This window comes from Lissotriton helveticus, chromosome 7 (assembly GCF_964261635.1).
Source record: "Lissotriton helveticus chromosome 7, aLisHel1.1, whole genome shotgun sequence".
Classification (NCBI taxonomy): domain Eukaryota; kingdom Metazoa; phylum Chordata; class Amphibia; order Caudata; family Salamandridae; genus Lissotriton; species Lissotriton helveticus.
Genome location: NC_136068.1, coordinates 1,847,896,944 through 1,847,915,788, shown reverse-complemented (window position 1 = coordinate 1,847,915,788; position 18,845 = coordinate 1,847,896,944). Strand labels below are relative to the sequence as shown.

General features: G+C 49.8%; 1 protein-coding gene across 1 annotated transcript in view; it reads right to left on the bottom strand.

Annotated features, from left to right (window-relative positions):
- Window positions 1-18,087, bottom strand: part of LOC144767765 (uncharacterized) — a 253,019-nt gene extending 234,932 nt beyond the window's left edge. The window contains exons 1-2 of the mRNA XM_078651148.1: window positions 17,207-18,087; window positions 11,770-11,875 (exon numbers count right to left, since the gene is read on the bottom strand). Coding sequence (XP_078507274.1) covers window positions 11,770-11,875; window positions 17,207-17,945 — 845 coding nt within the window. The 5' untranslated portion in view covers window positions 17,946-18,087. The remainder of the gene's footprint in view (window positions 1-11,769; window positions 11,876-17,206) is intronic.
- Window positions 18,088-18,845: the final 758 nt, after the last annotated feature.

Below are 18,845 nucleotides of genomic sequence, written 5' to 3'. Positions count from 1 at the left end.
GGCGCCCGCACAGTTTTTTCAAGGATTACCAGTACGGCGAGGAAGAGGAGGAGGGCAGCCCGGGGACGCCACCTGCCAGGTAAGTGGTTTTAATTTACTAGTAGGTAATGTATATTTACTCGTTAATATAGGGGGGTGGAGGCGGGTGGCATAATGGAGAGGGGGGAGTTGCATGGAGTTTGTTCGCAACTCTGTGGACCTCCGTGTAGCTCCACTACGCTCACTACGCTACTTAGATGAAGCAGAGATGCACCTTCTGGAACTGCAAAACTTGGCCCCCCACAAAACGTCGAACCAAAGAACAATGAAAAGAGTCTTTTAAATGACATCAAACTTTTTTATCCATTACTTGATCCTGTCTTTCAGAGTGAGGCACAAAAACCATCCAGTTTCTCTGACTGCTCTCGAGTGCATTCACTTGCAGGCCCAAACCATGACAGGAGCACCATGGATGCTGTCTGCTCTGGTCGTTGGAGAAGACTTTGGCCCTGGGTTCAAGTTTGGGAACTGCTGTGCGGAATAAAGGTGTGTTCAGGAGAGTTTTAGAATGATTGACCTGCAACTCCTCCTTCCCCTGCCTCAAAAGGGAACTGAAACTCCTTCCACTCAAGAAATACTTCACCGGCCAATGTCAACTAACCTAGAGTTCAGTAACCTAGCTGACTCCCAGCTCACTTGACAGCAAGGATAGATGGTTACAGGACTGTTTTCAATCTCTCGAGCTCCCTCCCTACCCTTCACTGTATGCCCAATCATAATGTGTTGCTCTATCTATTCTCTTGCACACTTGCATCCTGCTATGTAACGTATGCCTAAATATTATGTTTTAGTTTATATCTTTACGCATCTAAATATCCTCCTATGTATTGCAACTTGTGTTACCTTAGGTATGTAAAGCGCTCTGATACCCCCAGGTCTAGCTAGCACTATATAAAACGTATAAATAAATAAATAAACAGTGACCCAGACCTTTTGGTATTCCTCGGTGTGTAGGCTGGGCACAAGTAGGGGTACTCGTGGGTTGATGGTGTCCACGCACTATTTTCACAGGGTGTACGCCGTCCACCCTGCCAAGAATTTGGGCCTCACTGAATAATGGGCTGAACTCGTCCCGGTGTAATTTCCAAACACCAGGACCCTTTCGGCAGCGTCTGCACGTTGTCTGCTTTCTATCTTCAACAAGCAACAACTTGCAGGTGGGGACGGAGCTTTCTTATTTGAGACTCCTGCTGGACCCATAACAAAGGCCAAATTTGAGGGTTCATCAGGCCTCCTTTTGTTCGAGTCTCTTGGCTGAGAACAGTCAGGAGCCTCGCACCTGATGCAAATGAAGCGGAGGGGAAACAAACACTCACACCTTGTTAGCACATTACACATACTTAAGAGATGCAGCTTTTCACTTTGGTCAGTCCCTTTTTAGGAGCCATCCATGCACTGTAAGAATGTCAGGTGTATTGGTCTTTCCCAGTATTTGCACAAAGCAAATTGCATTTATATAGAGCTTACTACACCTGAGGAGACATTGACATAATTGAAGTACCTCTATTTTATCTTGTATAGTCCTAGCAGGGTGTCAGAGTGCTTTACATTAACACATGCATATTACATGTACAATAAATGATATACGTTTGTAAATGAATGTACAGGATGTGCTACAAAAAACTGGGGAACTGCAAGGTGTAGAAGTTACATATCATCTTCCATAGTTCATAGTGATATTAGCTTCACAATGCGCACAAATGTACACATGATAGACCTGCTAAACATATATGCAAGGACTTTAGATCTGATGTCACTTCTTGTGGTGTCACTGCCTGTAAAGTCGTGGCTCGTGATGCTACTTTCTATGATGTCAAGTCCTGTGATGGCATGTGTGATGTCATGCGCCATGACTGTGGAAATTGGCATTGTATATACACATAAGCGGCGCTCATTTGTGTTCACTGTACCCCTCGTCGTAAGCAGAACGGATATCGCTAAAACACTGACTGTGTTATCCCACTAGCATAGACCCATGCACACACGTACACGACAGCCATTTTAGGCACCATGGTCTCTCAGTTTGCGGTCGATCACCAGCGCCCCTTCCCTGACCCTGCAAGCCTCCCCCATGCACCCTGACTGCCCCCGCTCTCACATGCACAAGTCATGAGCCCACCCCTCCCGCATGACTCTGTCCTTAAGAATCGCACCCCGCGCCTGACCAACGCCTCCTGTCCCTCCATGAATACCCCTCCTTTGATGACCTCTTCCTCTGAGCCTGAATGTCTGCACGGACCGCTGGTCATCCCTTAGCCTGAGGATACAGTTCATTGTCCACTACTGTATGCACTCGTCTCTCTTGAAAGGAGCCACTATTGATCATGACCACCCCACCCCCTGAGATTCGATCAGGAGCACACATTCCAATGGAATCAGCAGAACACTCAGCTGCGTGACAGCCCCCTCCTATTGCATGGAGGATAAGGGCCCCTACTATAGCCATGTGTTGGAACATCTTCGTACTATACAATGTCTTGATTGTAATGAAGGATGTGTGTGTGCCATAAACCTGTGTATAAAAGACGAAGCCTCAGAGAAACTTGTTAGAGCACCTCCCGAAGACACTATGCGAGTGTCCCAAATGACAGGCTCTCCTCATGAGTAATAAACCTTTTTCCTTGTTTTCCTGCTTCCAGTGCCCGTCTCTTTATTTGGTAATTATTCTAGATGGAAACTAAGAGTCGCCCTGCACCAGCAGCCTGGGCATCGGGTGCGATATGGGCTGCCTTTTTAACAATTGGCGTCCCAACGCGGGGTCCATCAGCGACATAGGGTCCGGTAAGAGAGGTTCAGACGATGGGGTGAACATCTAAATTATTGGAGTATACCTGCCTTGAGAGGGCCCTCGTCCGGCTGCCGATTGAATGAACTTCACCGATTCTGAACGGACCTCTCTCACAAGTGACCTATTGTCCTGACTGGAATCCCACAGGAATGCTGCGGAAAAACATGGAGAAAGAGAACGATCGGGCGCTGGAAAAAGGAAGGCGAGGAACTGTCCACATGGTCCGGTCCGGGTAAGGTCGTGACACACGACAAATTGCGAAATTGATTGATTGTTTAAAAATACTAGTATTACTTATTGATTGTTTCTGAGAAATTCTCTATTTGCAAACAAGCACAGAATCGCCATACTCTGTTTAGTCTTTGCAGATAGTGAAGGGTAGGCAACGCAAACCTTTAACACGTCGTGCCTATTTTTCTCCCCATTGATTGATTGATTGAATCGAGCATTGAATTGTTCGAAGTTGGTTCTCTTAAGGATCTTCTCTGCCTGCAAACGGGGAAGAATAGGAATATTCTCTCTCCCTTTGCCGATAGTGAAGGGTAGGTAACGCAAACCTTTAACACGTCGTGCCTATTTCGTTCCTCATTGATTGATTGTTTGCCCGAACATTGACTGTTTGGGAATTGGTTCTTTTTGGAGGTATTCTCTATTTTCCAACGAGCACAGAGTCGCCATACTCTAGTCTTTGCAAGTAGTGAAGGGTAGGTAATGCGGACCTTTGTCCCCCGTTGTAATCTGCCATGCCTATCTACTCCCCACTGATTGATACGCCAGTTTCACCCGGACCATTTACTAGAGGGAGGTCATCTGGCCCGACCAGAGAGCACCCCTAGTGAAAAGGACATATGCAATAATAAAGTGATCACTGTATCCTGTTAACAGAAACTTTAACATGAAACGACCTGGAAAGAAAGGAATAAGAAAACGAAATCAGTAGGCCACTGATGAACTTTTATTAAATAACGAACAAGGAAACGATAACAATACTTAATGATAAAACCTATTATTGTCCTAGAAACAAGAAACGTTAGAAATAAGCCCATAATAAGAAACCTGAGAACAGTAAGAGAAACCAAGCGTGACCTTGCAACGGCCACGAGGCAACGAGGCTTCATCACCCCTCGCTGCCCCAAACGTGTCTGTCCCACCGCCTGCCACGCCCAAATAACGGTAAACTGGGAAAGATACAAGTCAGCAGAACATCCGCCCCCATTCTGGAAACTTCCAAAGTACAACAGGGTTGCGGCTACGCCCAGCCGGAAACAGTACATATAGGGCGGGTCCTGCTGCCAACAGTCGGCCAGGAGATCATCACGTAGGGTGTAGCCGGAGGAGAGGCCGAGGCCAACGGGACCCGGCCAGAGGGACTCCTGCGACAACCCTGGAGAGTTGCATGTTTTCCCTCACCCTCTCTCTCCCAGTCCGGCCACCGACAACCGGAGGCCGAGGCCGACGGGATCCGGCCGCAGTGGCGGTAACCCTGGAGAGTTGCAGGTACGACCCTCTCTCTCTCCCAGTCTGGGCCAGCATCCATGGAGGGCCTGGGAGGGGAGAGGCCACTGCACGAAAGGCCCAGGAGAGGCACCACACGCCAAGGCCTGCCCCGCCGGATGAGCCAAGGAACCCGTTCATGGGGCCAGAGCAAAGGGCGTCCGGCCACCATCCACCAGAGGCCCGGCCCAAAGACGGACGGAACATTTCTTTTTTCTTCCATGATGGCTGCAGCGGCGCTGGGGGGGTGGGGGGGATGTCTTGCACATGCCTCCGACCCCCCTCCCGTCCTCATCGCCTGGTCCGGCCATAACAAATGTCAAGCGAGGCGCCGTGGGGTGCGCCGGGAGGGAGAGGCGGCGCGAACGAGCCTCTCCCACCTCCTCAGGTGGAGGCTCCCCAGCTGCGCCCTCAACGCACCTCGCACCCGGCAAAGGGTTCGTCCACTCTTATGGTGCAGTGACGCTCCATGCACCCGGAAAAGGGTTCATCCACTATGGCGATGCTGCAACACCTCACCCGGCAGGTGGGAGCCCGTCCGCTCATTTGACCCCGCGATCGCCGGTAGCTGCCGAACTCTAAAAATGGCGATCGACCTGGCAAGAGCGGGCCCAGCATGAAGGAATGGCCCGGTCACCAGTTGACTCCACCACCGTAGTTCTCCACAACCTTGAAGATTCTAGAGGAGCCGCGGGAGTCCCCGACTCCCGCAAATAACCCCGATGGGGAATGACTGCCATGATCGCCCGTGGAACAACGAAACTGTAGCCGCGGGACATCGGCGCTCCCATGCTGGCGCCAGCCTCAGTTTGAATGACTAGAATCCTGCAGACTACAGTTCGGATCAGTTCCGGTGAAAGCACAGTATGACCCGGTAGGAAAATTGTTGCAACCCCTCCCCTTTTTGACTGATGGTTCAAACCACCGATCCCTTCTTTTGCCCTTTAACGGAACTTTGGACTGCCAAAAGAAGCTCTGGGCCAACCCCGAGTTAGTAGAGACTTAGACTATGCCTGGTTCTGCCTGACTGCACCCAAAATGGCGCCGATGCAAATGAAACTTTCAACTCCTTATTGTGCCCCGATTGCTCAGCCTTGGTGTCATAGGATATGTATGAAGTTTTTAAACATATAGATTGATATAGGATGTGTACTGATTATGAGTCCGGACAATTAAATTGATTCAGGATGTATACTGTCAGTTCGGGAAAATTAATTGATATGGGATGGGTACTGGTTGCATGTTCGGACAATGAATTGATATTGGATGGGTACTGATTAATGTGTTCAGACAGTAAATTGACATCAGATGGGTATTGATTGAACATTCGGACAATAAATTGTTGTTTAAGTCTTGCACACCATGATTATTGAAAGTTGGAAGCCCAACACTTATGACACTCGCTCACACTGAAGTCTCGACAAGATTTTATTGCGCTTTTCGCACTTTTAGTATGAAATAAATGACCACCGACTCCATTAAGTTTTTACTAATAAAGTATCCCCACATCTACATTTCCAGCCTGCTCCGTGGCCGGCCCACGGGGTTGTAGGCCCATATTTATGCATCGACATTCTTATTAAAGATTTTTGGAAAAAGCAAACGTAGTTGTCACGTGTGAATTGGAAATTTCCGAATAAATGGCCACTGTTTAAAGGATTAAAAAGTATAGTACGTAGAAATATTGCAAAAATGAAAGGTCCAAGTTTTCGCTGTGTGCGTTTTTCCTTTTGTACAGCCAAAAAGCAACCACTAAAGATTCTGGTGTTTAGCCTATACTTTATGTGTTACCTGTATAAAAAGAGTCACACTAACGGTCCACCGGGGCTTAAACGCCCAGTTGGCAGGGACTGCATCCCGTGGAGATAGGCCGAGTATGCAGTAAGTAAAAGCCTTTCTGGGTTTATGCAAGCTGATGTGTCTATCAATGTAGCCCCCCCTTCTTTTTCCCTCTCTCTGCAGGTCACATCGGAATATCGATCAATGTATGAAAACGGTGATCTAGCGGACGAAGAAACGGGAAAGAGGGTTTGATTATGGTACCTAACCGCAACATACAAACCATGACTATCTCTCTCTCTCTGAACTTAGCGCCTGAGAGGGCAGCCTGAGGGGGAAACCACAAAATATAACTTCGCTTGGCACCCCGAATAGTACAACTAAAATGACGTGCGCTAATGAATGAGCATCCTACAATTAATTAAATCTGGAAAGTTAAGGAATATTTCGAGGTGAGGTACATTTAAAATCTACTGCATCCTTCTTCGCACCCTCCTAGACATGTAACTCCAAGCTGCCCCATTGTTCTCCAATTGACACCAACTGTTGTCTCAGCCTGGAAACACATTTGCTAAAAAGACTCGAAAATACCACCGTGAGCCTTAGCCCGACCAGGTTAGTTCATGACCAATTGCCAAAGGCGTAAGTGTGTACAATCAAAGCCACCAGTAAAAGGCAGCCAACGAATAAAAGAAAAGAAAAGGGTAAAAAGAGCTTAGGATGATGAGGATGCGCAGCATACAGAAAACGATAATTTTGGCCAATAACTGTTTTATGTTTTGTCTTGGATCTTTGTATGTAATACATGTACTGTCTCCCCCGTCTGAGTTTGTGTGTACGTGATGTATGAATCTACGTCGTCCCTCCGCGTGCGTTTACGCATTACTTAACCCCTGCTGTTCTATGTTGTGTGCGAACTGAATGGACCATTATTGTACGCGTTTCTCTCTCTCTCTCTCTCTCTCCCCACGACATACGTGTACCGAATGGTTCGTTTAGAGTGCGAGTCTCTCTCTCTCTCTCTCTCTCTCTCTTTCTCTCTCTCTCTCTCTCTCTCTCTCTCTCTCTCTCTCTCTCTCTCTCTCTCTCTCTCTCTTCTCTCCAAAAGCCCCTGTTTCCTCTTTTCCTTGTATGGTGACGTTGTGCCCCTCCGGCACAAAACATAATTGGGTTTCCTCGAACGCAAAGGTGTTCAGCAAAATTGACCAAAATCAAAACGATTGTGACTTGCCATATTACTACCTCTCCTTTCTTCAATCGATAGAACCCAAGTTGGTAATGAAGGAAAGGACAGGTAAGACGACGGATGTCCCCTAATCTGGCCTTTTATAAGGGAACTATAACGTCAATGGTCTTCTGTTTCTCAGTTCGTTAGAAATGCGATCCCCAATGCCCCGATTGCCCCACCCCCTTGCACCTAAGTGCGGATGTCCAGAGTACCCCGCTTCTCCCGATCGACCCCAGCTCCCTGTCCAAAGCACCCACGCGCGCCCCCGATCAATCCTAGCCTCATGTCAGCTACCCACGAAACGTAATTGATGACCTTGATTAACGGTCATTCCCCAGGAAAGCCACGTTTAACATCTGCCCCTTCCCCCTTCTTCATGACGATAACGCCCCTGCTTGCAAGAGTTAGCCGACCCCGAAGGGAGATGTAAGATTATCGATACTTGGGTTAAAGGGAAGGACGAGTCTCCACATAAGGACTCGATTTTGAATTTTGACGTAATAACACTGTGTATAAAAATCCAACTTCTCTCATCATATGCCGCGAATGAACGCTAAACAAGTCTGTGAATTCAAATAGCAATGCCCTCCTACAGACTCCATAAGTGACGACCTCTGACTGTGATCGATGAACCTTTTCCCCACCCACATAGGATTGGGGACGGAACTAAGATGCATAAATGTCTTCTCCTGCCAGTTTTTCTAAAACTTGTTTTCTACCCATTCAAAGATATAATCACCGGAGGAGAGGAGCGGGACGTGACGCACAGCCTGGCCACAGATCATGGAGCACGTGTGACGACCAAAGGTGGAGCCGCAGAACAACGAGACGCGGGACGAGGCACAACTTTCAAACCCAGCTGATGAAGAAATGAAGGGCTGCCTTGAAGCCCTCGACTTGCTGACCCACTCGTGCCTGAAGTCCCCGTCCCCTTTTGAGTCCGACTGATGGGCCTGCCTGCTCATTGTCCTTTGCTCCCTTGGTCCCTTGGTGTGTTCGAAGATCTGGCCCCACTCCGTCCTCTCCTCCCTCGATTATTCAACAAACTCTTTCATATAAACTTTGACAATGGACTGGGATTTTGCCACGGAAAAAGAAAGACACGCAGGTGCCCAGCATGAGGCACCCCTAAGAAAATGAGTTAGGAAACAGGACTGTGATCTAACAGCAGAGGACTGATCGCACCCTGCAACGCGTAAGGATGATTCCGAGCTGGACTTATAGCTCCACCGCCGGTGCTCAAAAGCGCCAACGAAAAGAAAAACGGACTAACAGAGTCTACCAGTGGTGGCTCGTCGTCGAAAAAGACATTTTTACTAAGACCCCTTCCTGAACTTTCTCCCTCAATTCTGGTTGCTTTCAAAAATGTTTTCGGTCACTCAAGTCCAAAAGTCTAATATAGCACCTTTTACTGTATGTTGATGTCATCAGAGAACAAGTCAGAACATGATTCCTTGGTTGACCCCGACTAAGTGTTATGCCGATCTATGAATAACGCAGCGAATGTAAATTCATATGTACCGTCTTCCGTCAATTGTATCGACTGCATATGGCTACACGCAATTTGCTAAGCATTCGACGAACATTATTTCATTGGCTACACCTGACTATGTGTACACTCCATCAGTTGGGGTGAACACAAATGTACCAGCTATGTTTAAAAGCGGCGACTGTGGAAATTGGCATTGTATATACACATGAGCGGCGTTCATTTGTGTTCACTGTACCCCTCGTCGTAAGCAGAACGGATATCGCTAAAACACTGACTGTGTTATCCCACTAGCATAGACCCATGCACACACGTACACGACAGCCATTTTAGGCACCATGGTCTCTCAGTTTGCGGTCGATCACCAGCGCCCCTTCCCTGACCCTGCAAGCCTCCCCCATGCACCCTGACTGCCCCCGCTCTCACATGCACAAGTCATGAGCCCACCCCTCCCGCATGACTCTGTCCTTAAGAATCGCACCCCGCGCCTGACCAACGCCTCCTGTCCCTCCATGAATACCCCTCCTTTGATGACCTCTTCCTCTGAGCCTGAATGTCTGCACGGACCGCTGGTCATCCCTTAGCCTGAGGATACAGTTCATTGTCCACTACTGTATGCACTCGTCTCTCTTGAAAGGAGCCACTATTGATCATGACCACCCCACCCCCTGAGATTCGATCAGGAGCACACATTCCAATGGAATCAGCAGAACACTCAGCTGCGTGACAGCCCCCTCCTATTGCATGGAGGATAAGGGCCCCTACTCTAGCCACGTGTTGGAACATCTTCGTACTATACAATGTCTTGATTGTAATGAAGGATGTGTGTGTGCCATAAACCTGTGTATAAAAGACGAAGCCTCAGAGAAACTTGTTAGAGCACCTCCCGAAGACACTATGCGAGTGTCCCAAATGACAGGCTCTCCTAATGAGTAATAAACCTTTTTCCTTGTTTTCCTGCTTCCAGTGCCCGTCTCTTTATTTGGTAATTATTCTAGATGGAAACTAAGAGTCGCCCTGCACCAGCAGCCTGGGCATCGGGTGCGATATGGGCTGACTTTTTAACATGATGTTGTGTGCCGTGATGTCATGCACCATGATGTCACTTGCATACTGCCTAACTAGGTTAGTCCCCCTACTTCTTTTTTTAGAACTTGTGCCCTGTGTAGAGGTGCCCACCTGGTGAATACAAACTACCCTGAGTGAGAGAGGACCTGGCGCTCGGCCTTGCTCACTTGGCCACTGGATTCAAGATAGCCTGGCTGATGAGGATTATGAATCCGAAACCGGTCCCAGGATGCTTGTTGCCGGTCCAGGGAAGACATGGCTTGGCAGTTCGGGCTGGACTGTTCCCATAAGGCACAGGGTCAGACTGATTTGCATATAACCATGTCTGAAATGGGGTGGCTGAGTGAACTAAAGAATGGTGATGGATTAAACCCAGATCAGTTGACTGGGGGTGAGTGTTTGATTTGCTCAAACGCTCCGTCCATCATCCCCTTTTGTATCGCTTTGTTCGCCCTAAGTGTGGCAGGGTATGCTCAGACGTGAGTCCCTTGCTCACTTGGCCACTGGATTCAAGATAGCCTGGCTGATGAGGATTATGAATCCAAAACCGGTCCCAAAATGCTTGTTTCCGGTCCAGGGAAGACATGGCTTGGCAGTTCGGGCTGGACTGTTCCCATGAGGCACAGGGTCAGACTGATTTGCATATGGCCATGTCTGAACTGGGGTGGCTGAGTGAGCTAAAGAATGGTGATGGATTAAACCCAGATCAGTTGACTGGGGGTGAGTGTTTGATTTGCTCAAACGCTCCGTCCATCATCCCCTTTTGTATCGATTGGAAAGCAGGCAACATGCAGGTGCTGCTGAACAAGTCCCGGTGTCTGAAAATAATACAGGGAAAAGTTCATCATATTTCTGTGGGGCCCAACTTCTTGGCAGGGGGGACGGCGTCCACCCTGTAAAAAGAGTGGAGGGACGCTGTGTACCTTTGTGTACCCCCGACTCGAGCCCTGCTCGCTATAGTTCTTTCACAGTCTTATTTCAAAACTGAAGCATTTTTTGCATTATAGAAAACGAAACCATATTTGTTGCTTATTTATCTTATGCAACTAACAACCAATGACCAGCCGCGGTCAGAAGGGGAGTACCTGCCGGGGCGGTGACGTGGGGAAGGGGAGGGGGAGTGACAGGTTGGGGGGTAGTAATGTATGGATAATGGATATTTGCAGGTAAGTAAACATATAAATAAATAAAACAAATTTCGTTGCGTGCGCTGCATCCCCAAATGCAATGCAGTGCACACAACGAAATTCGTTTGATTTATTTATGTTTACTTACCTGCAAACATCCATTATCCATACATAACTACCCCCCACCCTGCCACTCCCCATTCCCCTTCCCACGTCACCGCCTCGGCAGGTACTCCCCAACCGACCGCGGCTGCCACCGACAAAGCCAATAGTCCTGGCGTGTTGTATATGGAATGTTACTTGTATCATTTCTGGATGGAGTGAGAGGAGCAGCATAATACCAGTGGAGAAGCACACTATGCAAAGTACAGATTTTAAGAATACATGTTTTTAAGCCACGCCCTTAATTAGATCGGCTACGAACCTTTGAGAGACACCTACCCACCCCCTGGCACTATGTATGTTTTACATTCCGGTCAGACACCGGATATATCTTATCGACGGGACTACGTCCGCGGTAGTCGTAGGTAGGTGGCAAAAGGGTGTGCTTTACTGTAATTTAAAGGCCATATTCAACAAATTATATCCAAATTGGTTTCATTTACGTATTTATAAGTATCAGGCAGGTGGATGTTTATTTAACGGTTGCATTTCATAAATAGAAAGAGCAGCTATCGCCACTAGGTGTCGCACTTCCTCCAACAAAGACGGGGCCAACCACAGGCGAAACACGTGAAATAAAGATTCAGCAACTCACCTCCGATGCCCACCAGGAGACCTGCTAAAAAAAAAAACAGCTGCAATCACTGGGTATTTGGTCCTTCTTTTCCACACACTTTTCAGACATTCAGTCCGCCCGTGATCTACAAAAGAAACAAAGATGTGCGTCCAGGTAATGGAAAGGAAAAGTCTGAATATTTTAGCCAATAAGTAGGGGGTTTTCTCGTTGTATTGTAAAGACCTACATTTTATTGTCCAGAGTTGATCCTCCATACCAGAAACCAAAGCCATCAAAAGTTGTCTTGATGTTTTTGAAGCACACTGAAAACGACAATACTTGTAAAACGTGCATGGAGCATTTCTGTATAATTCTATCGTGCGAGGGCGGGGCAGCTTTTAGCTCTGTACACTCTTGTCTATTCTTCAGGCTAAAGTTTGCGGGCCTTATAAGTACGCAGGGTTGCCGCTAATAATGTGTAAATTGTCAATTAACTTAATTATAATGTGCGAGTATCACATTCGATGACCTCAGCTGTTTAAAGTTATAACACATATTACTTCATATATTTTAGATGTTCACTTGGTTATATGCTTTATTCTTTTCACTACAGTTGTTTAACATACATCAACCAACTGCTCACTGAATACCCGGAACAAAAATACCTGCTTGACGCCTCCCAATCAGGATTCCGAGCCAACCATAGCACGGATACCACACGGACTGATGCCACAGATGCCATCAGAACCCTCCTCGACCACAGGGAGACTGCAGCCATGATCCTCCTCGACCTTTCTGCCGCTTTCGACACTGTGTCCCACCACAAACTCATCAACAGACTCTACAACATCGGCCTAAAGCAAAAGGCCCTCAAGTGGATCACCTCCTTCCTTACAGGATGCACACAAAGCACCCAGCTGCCTCCCATTACCTCTGAACCCTAGAACATAATTTGCAGGGTACCCCAAGATCATCCCACAGCCCTACATTGTTTAACACCTACATGACCCCCCCCCACCCCACAGACATCGTCATATCCCAAGGCTTCAACATAATGTCCTACACAGATGACACTCAAGTGATCCTCTTGTTCGCCTTAAGACCACACCACTACCAATGTAGCCAACTAGATGGGAGCCAATTATCTTAAACTCAACTCCAACAAGACAGAAGTACTGCTCTTCGGGAAAAGCACAGCCATATGGGACCACAGCTGGTGGCCAGCAGACCTCAGACCTACACATGCGCCAAGAGACCAGGCACACAATCTCGGCATCATCCTTGACAGCTTACTGACCATCAAATGACAAGTTAACACAGTTGTCTCCTCCTGCTTCTACGCCCTTTCCATGCTCTGCAGAATCATCAGATGGATCCCAGTCAACACCAGAAAGATAGTCACCCAGGCCCTCGTCACCAGCCACCTCGAATATGGCAATGTCGTCTACGCCCGCATCTTCACCCAGCTCCTTAGAAGACTCCAGACCATACAGAACTCTACAGCCAGACTCATCCTGGAGCTCCCCAAACTGACCCACATGACTCCCCACCTCATAAACCTCCACTGGCTCCCCATCCTGAAGCGATGCCAGTTCAAGATCCTCATGCACGCCTACAAAGCTCTACATGATTAAGGAAGGGCCTACATCAACCACTGACTTAACTTCCATCAATCTGCAAGACACCTGCGCTCGTTCACACTAGGCTGTGCGCGCACACCCCGTATCCGTCGCAGCGGAAACCACCAGGGTTGGATTGGGATCAAAAATAGGTCCGGGCACACCCAAAAAAAGTAGCCTAAATTTGCCTATTGCCTTTCCGTAAAACACTGCTTCAGCTAAGTTTTATGAAAAGAAGAGGGGTGAGGAGCATGTTTTATTAACTTAGGTTAGATTTTTAAAATTGCACAGACTAGTTTACACTGCTGAGCCACACATGAATGCAAGTGAGACCACTTCCGCTCAGGCCCTTGCCCTGCTCAATCAGCATACATTAATGGGCGGGCCCAGCGAGAGAAAGGGAGTGACACCTCTGCCCATCTGCCTCTAGAAAGGCCACTCACTGGGCCACTGCTGGCATCGTAACAGCACAGACAGCCCCCGGGCTGCCCAAAAAAGCAGCCCACAGCTGGAACTCGGGTACCAGCCCTTCGGTCATTTCCCGAGTGCCAGCGTTACCAACCCGTCCCTGGATGCCGCTCCTTCTCCTACATCACTGCCAAGACATGAAACGACCTGCCTCTCCGCCTCTGAACATAACCCGCGCTGCGGACTACAAAAAGAAACTCAAGACCTGGCATCGACAGAGACACTGCACCCTCAGCCCCAAATACCTTTAGATGTGACTGTGCTGCGCTATACAAATGCTGATTAATTGATAATCAGATTACCACTGTTCAAATATTTTCATCCTAAATGCAACGAAAAGTCTGTTTTTGATAAAATAACACTTCTAAAATAGTGTCTTGGGCTACATGTGGAAGAGTAAAATACTGCTGGAGAAGGTCAGACTTGCTCTGCCCTCACTCGGTGATTGCACCTACTGACTGCCCTGTGCACATGTGCTGAGCCACCTGTAACTCCCAGTGACTGCTGACCACACTAACTGACTCCCTGTGCACTTGTGCTGAGCTACCTGTAACTCCCAGTGACTGCTGACTGCACTCACTGACTGGCTGTGCAAATGTGCTTAGCCACCTGTAACTCCCAGTGACTGCTGACCACACTCACTGACTGCCTGTGCACTTGTGCTGAGCCACCTGTAACTCCCAGTGACTGCTGACCACCCTAACTGACTGGCTGTGCACATGTGCTGAGACACCTGTAACTCCCAGTGACTGCTGACCACACTCACTGCCTGTGCACTTGTGCTGAGCCACCTGTAACTCCCAGTGACTGCTGACCACACTCACTGACTCCCTGTGCACTTGTGCTGAGCTACCTGTAACTTCCAGTGACTGCTGACAGCACTCACTGACTGGCTGTGCAAATGTGCTTAGCCACCTGTAACTCCCAGTGACTGCTGACCACACTCACTGACTGCCTGTGCACTTGTGCTGAGCCACCTATAACTCCCAGTGACTGCTGACCACCCTAACTGACTGGCTGTGCACATGTGCTGAGACACCTGTAACTCCCAGTGACTGCTGACCACACTCACTGCCTGTGCACTTGTGCTGAGCCACCTGTAACTCCCAGTGACTGCTGACCACACTCACTGACTCCATGTGCACTTGTGCTGAGCTACCTGTAACTCCCAGTGACTGCTGACAGCACTCACTGACTGGCTGTGCAAATGTGCTTAGCCACCTGTAACTCCCAGTGACTACTGACCACACTCACTGACTGCCTGTGCACATGTGCTGAGACACCTGTAACTCCCAGTGACTGCTGACCACACTCACTGACTGGCTGTGCACATGTGCTGAGCCACCTGTAACTCCCAGTGACTGATGACCACACTCATTGCCTGTGCACTTGTGCTGAGCATCTGTAACTCCCAGTGACTGCTGACCACACTCACTGACTGGCTGTGCACATGTGCTGAGCCACCTGTAACTCCCAGTGACTGCTGGCCACACTCACTGCCTGTGCACTTGTGCTGAGCCACCTGTAACTCCCAGTGACTGCTGACCACACTCACTGCCAGTGCACTTGTGCTGAGCCACCTGTAACTCACAGTGACTGCTGACCACACTCACTGATTGGCTGTGCACATGTGCTGAGCCACCTGTAAATCCCAGTGACTGCTGACCACACTCACTGCCTGTGCACTTGTGCTGAGCATCTGTAACTCCCAGTGACTGCTGACCACACTCACTGCCTGTGCACTTGTGCTGAGCCACCTGTAACTCCCAGTGACTGCTGACCACACTCACTGACTGGCTGTGCACATGTGCTGAGCCACCTGTAACTCCCAGTGACTGCTGACCACACTCACTGCCTGTGCACTTGTGCTGAGCATCTGTAACTCCCAGTGACTGCTGGCCACACTCACTGCCTGTGCACTTGTGCTGAGCCACCTGTAACTCCAAGTGACTGCTGACCACACTCACTGCCTGTGCACTTGTGCTGAGCCACCTGTAACTCCCAGTGACTGCTGACCACACTCACTGCCTGTGCACTTGTGCTGAGCATCTGTAACTCCCAGTGACTTCTGGCCACACTCACTGCCTGTGCACTTGTGCTGAGCCACCTGTAACTCCAAGTGACTGCTGACCACACTCACTGCCTGTGCACATGTGCTGAGCCACCTGTAACTCCCAGTGACTGCTGGCCACACTCACTGCCTGTGCACTTGTGCTGAGCATCTGTAACTCCCAGTGACTGCTGACCACACTCACTGCCTGTGCACTTGTGCTGAGCATCTGTAACTCCCAGTGACTGCTGACCACACTCACTGCCTGTGCACATGTGCTGAGCCACCTGTATCTCCCAGTGACTGCTGACCACACTCACTGCCTGTGCACTTGTGCTGAGCCACCTGTATCTCCCAGTGACTGCTGACCACACTCACTGCCTGTGCACATGTGCTGAGCCACCTGTATCTCCCAGTGACTGCTGACCACACTCACTGCCTGTGCACTTGTGCTGAGCCACCTGTATCTCCCAGTGACTGCTGACCACACTCACTGCCTGTGCACTTGTGCTGAGCCACCTGTATCTCCCAGTGACTGCTGACCACACTCACTGCCTGTGCACTTGTGCTGAGCCACCTGTATCTCCCAGTGACTGCTGACCACACTCACTGCCTGTGCACATGTGCTGAGCCACCTGTATCTCCCAGTGACTGCTGACCACACTCACTGCCTGTGCACTTGTGCTGAGCCACCTGTATCTCCCAGGGACTGCTGACCACACTCACTGCCTGTGCACTTGTGCTGAGCCACCTGTATCTCCCAGTGACTGCTGACCACACTCACTGCCTGTGCACATGTGCTGAGCCACCTGTATCTCCCAGTGACTGCTGACCACACTCACTGCCTGTGCACATGTGCTGAGCCACCTGTATCTCCCAGTGACTGCTGACCACACTCACTGCCTGTGCACTTGTGCTGAGCCACCTGTATCTCCCAGTGACTGCTGACCACACTCACTGCCTGTGCACTTGTGCTGAGCCACCTGTATCTCCCAGTGACTGCTGACCACACTCACTGCCTGTGCACTTGTGCTGAGCCACCTGTAACTCCCAGTGACGGCTGGCCACACTCACTGCCTGGCTGTGCACATGTGCTGAGCCAACTGTAACTCACAGTGACTGCTGACCACACTCACTGACTGCCTGTGCACTTGTGCTGAGCTACCTGTAACTGACTGCCCTGTGTCACTGAAGGGGCCCCAGCCTCACGTACCGACAGCTCCGTACGATTCACCCCCCCGCCCCCCCCCCCCCCAACAACAGTAGGCGATCACTACAACCCACCCGGGGCGCACTCAGCTGGGGCGGGGTAGATTCTGAGGGGGGAGCGGGCACTTACTGTTGCTCGTGCCCTGCCCCTTGTTTCCACCGTAAGATGTCAGGAGAGACGCCGCCCGCTCCAGGTGCTTCGCAAGGGCGTCCAGGAAATCGCGGGCGGCCCTCGGGATGTGTCTCCGATCCAAAGTTTGGTTGCGAGATGTCGGGAGTCCTTCTTGTGCTTTCCTCAGGAGCGACCTCAGTTGTGTGCAGAGGAACCCGGAGGCCTCAGACTCGTCTCCCTGCCCCGCAGGGACCTGTGTCTGGAGATAAAACGCTGCCCTCAAGAGCGCTTCAACCTCTGCCAAGAGCTGACGGACGGTCTCAGAGGCGTCATCCTGGCCCGCGGGGTCGCCTCTCTGCCCCGCGGTCTCTTCTTCCTGCCTCAGGGTTTCGTGGTACTCCCCGAAGGCTTCCCTTGCATCCTGCGAGCGCTCGGACAGGTCTCTCAGAAGGTCCCCGACGGCTCCACACGCCTCCTCCCGGTGCAAGGGGCCCTTTCTCTGCTCAAAGAGTGCGCGGCGAGATTCCTCGACACATTTTAGCGCCTCGTTCAGGGTCTTTGCAAGGACTCTGAAGAGACTCTGCAGGGCGACGGACGCGTCGCCCCCGCCCTGCCCCAGGAGAGGGGCTGCTTCTCTCTCCGAGCCCGAGAGCACCTCCGGGTGTATGGAGCGGCGCTGAGCTCTCTGCACAGACTCCTTCATCTCAGCCAGGAAGGCTTCAAGGAGCCTCAAAAGGCGCCCGCCGGACCCGGCCATGTCCTTTCCCTTCTCGGTGCCTCCTCCCCGCACCACGGTCACACGGTAAGGGGGCGCGAGGGCTTCTTCCGTACTCTACTACGGCTCTTAACGCTGCGCCTAACGGCGAACACGGCTCCTCCTAGCGCTGCTTACACCACCCCTTCGGTGCCTTGAGTGCGGAAGTTTGCATTGGCAGGCAGCCGGCTGCCTCCCATCGGTTGCTGCTAAAAAATCCGGCCCGCTTCACGCACACCCTCCCTTCTCCCCGTTGGACCCCGTGCACAGAGTCTGTTCCAATCCTCTCTTGTGGCACAACCACAGCTTGGCACAGATTTCTGACATTCTGTTTTATGCCTCTACAAATAGTGCTGGTGGAGGTGGCTTTTTCCTCAGCCCCGAACCATGCAGATGATGTATACCACAGAATAGGGCAGAGGTCTTCAAACTTTTGGATGCCGAGACCCCCCTGTCAACATTTTGAGGCTTATGGATCCCCTTCTGACAAAAAGTTATATTTTATTTATTTATTTATTTATGCATTTTTATATAGCGCGGACTTTACCCGAAGGTGTCAGAGCGCTTCACAAAAGGAACAGAAATGGAACATAATGAGAAACATTACAAAAGCATACGTTACGTTACATAAAGTAATAGTGACATTTGTGATCAAACAATATACATGAGGTATTAAAAATTGTGAGCAACCAAAAATACATGAGGTAGTAAAGGTAATAGTGACAATTGTGAGCAAACAGAATACATGAGGTAGTGAAAATTGTGAGCAACCAAAAATACATGAGGTAGTAAAAAATGCACAGGAGGAAAAAGTGACAAGTGTGCAGTTACAAGAGAGAACAAAGTATCATTTGAGGTATAATACTGCAAAAGGTGCTAGACACTCAGGCACACGAACAAACG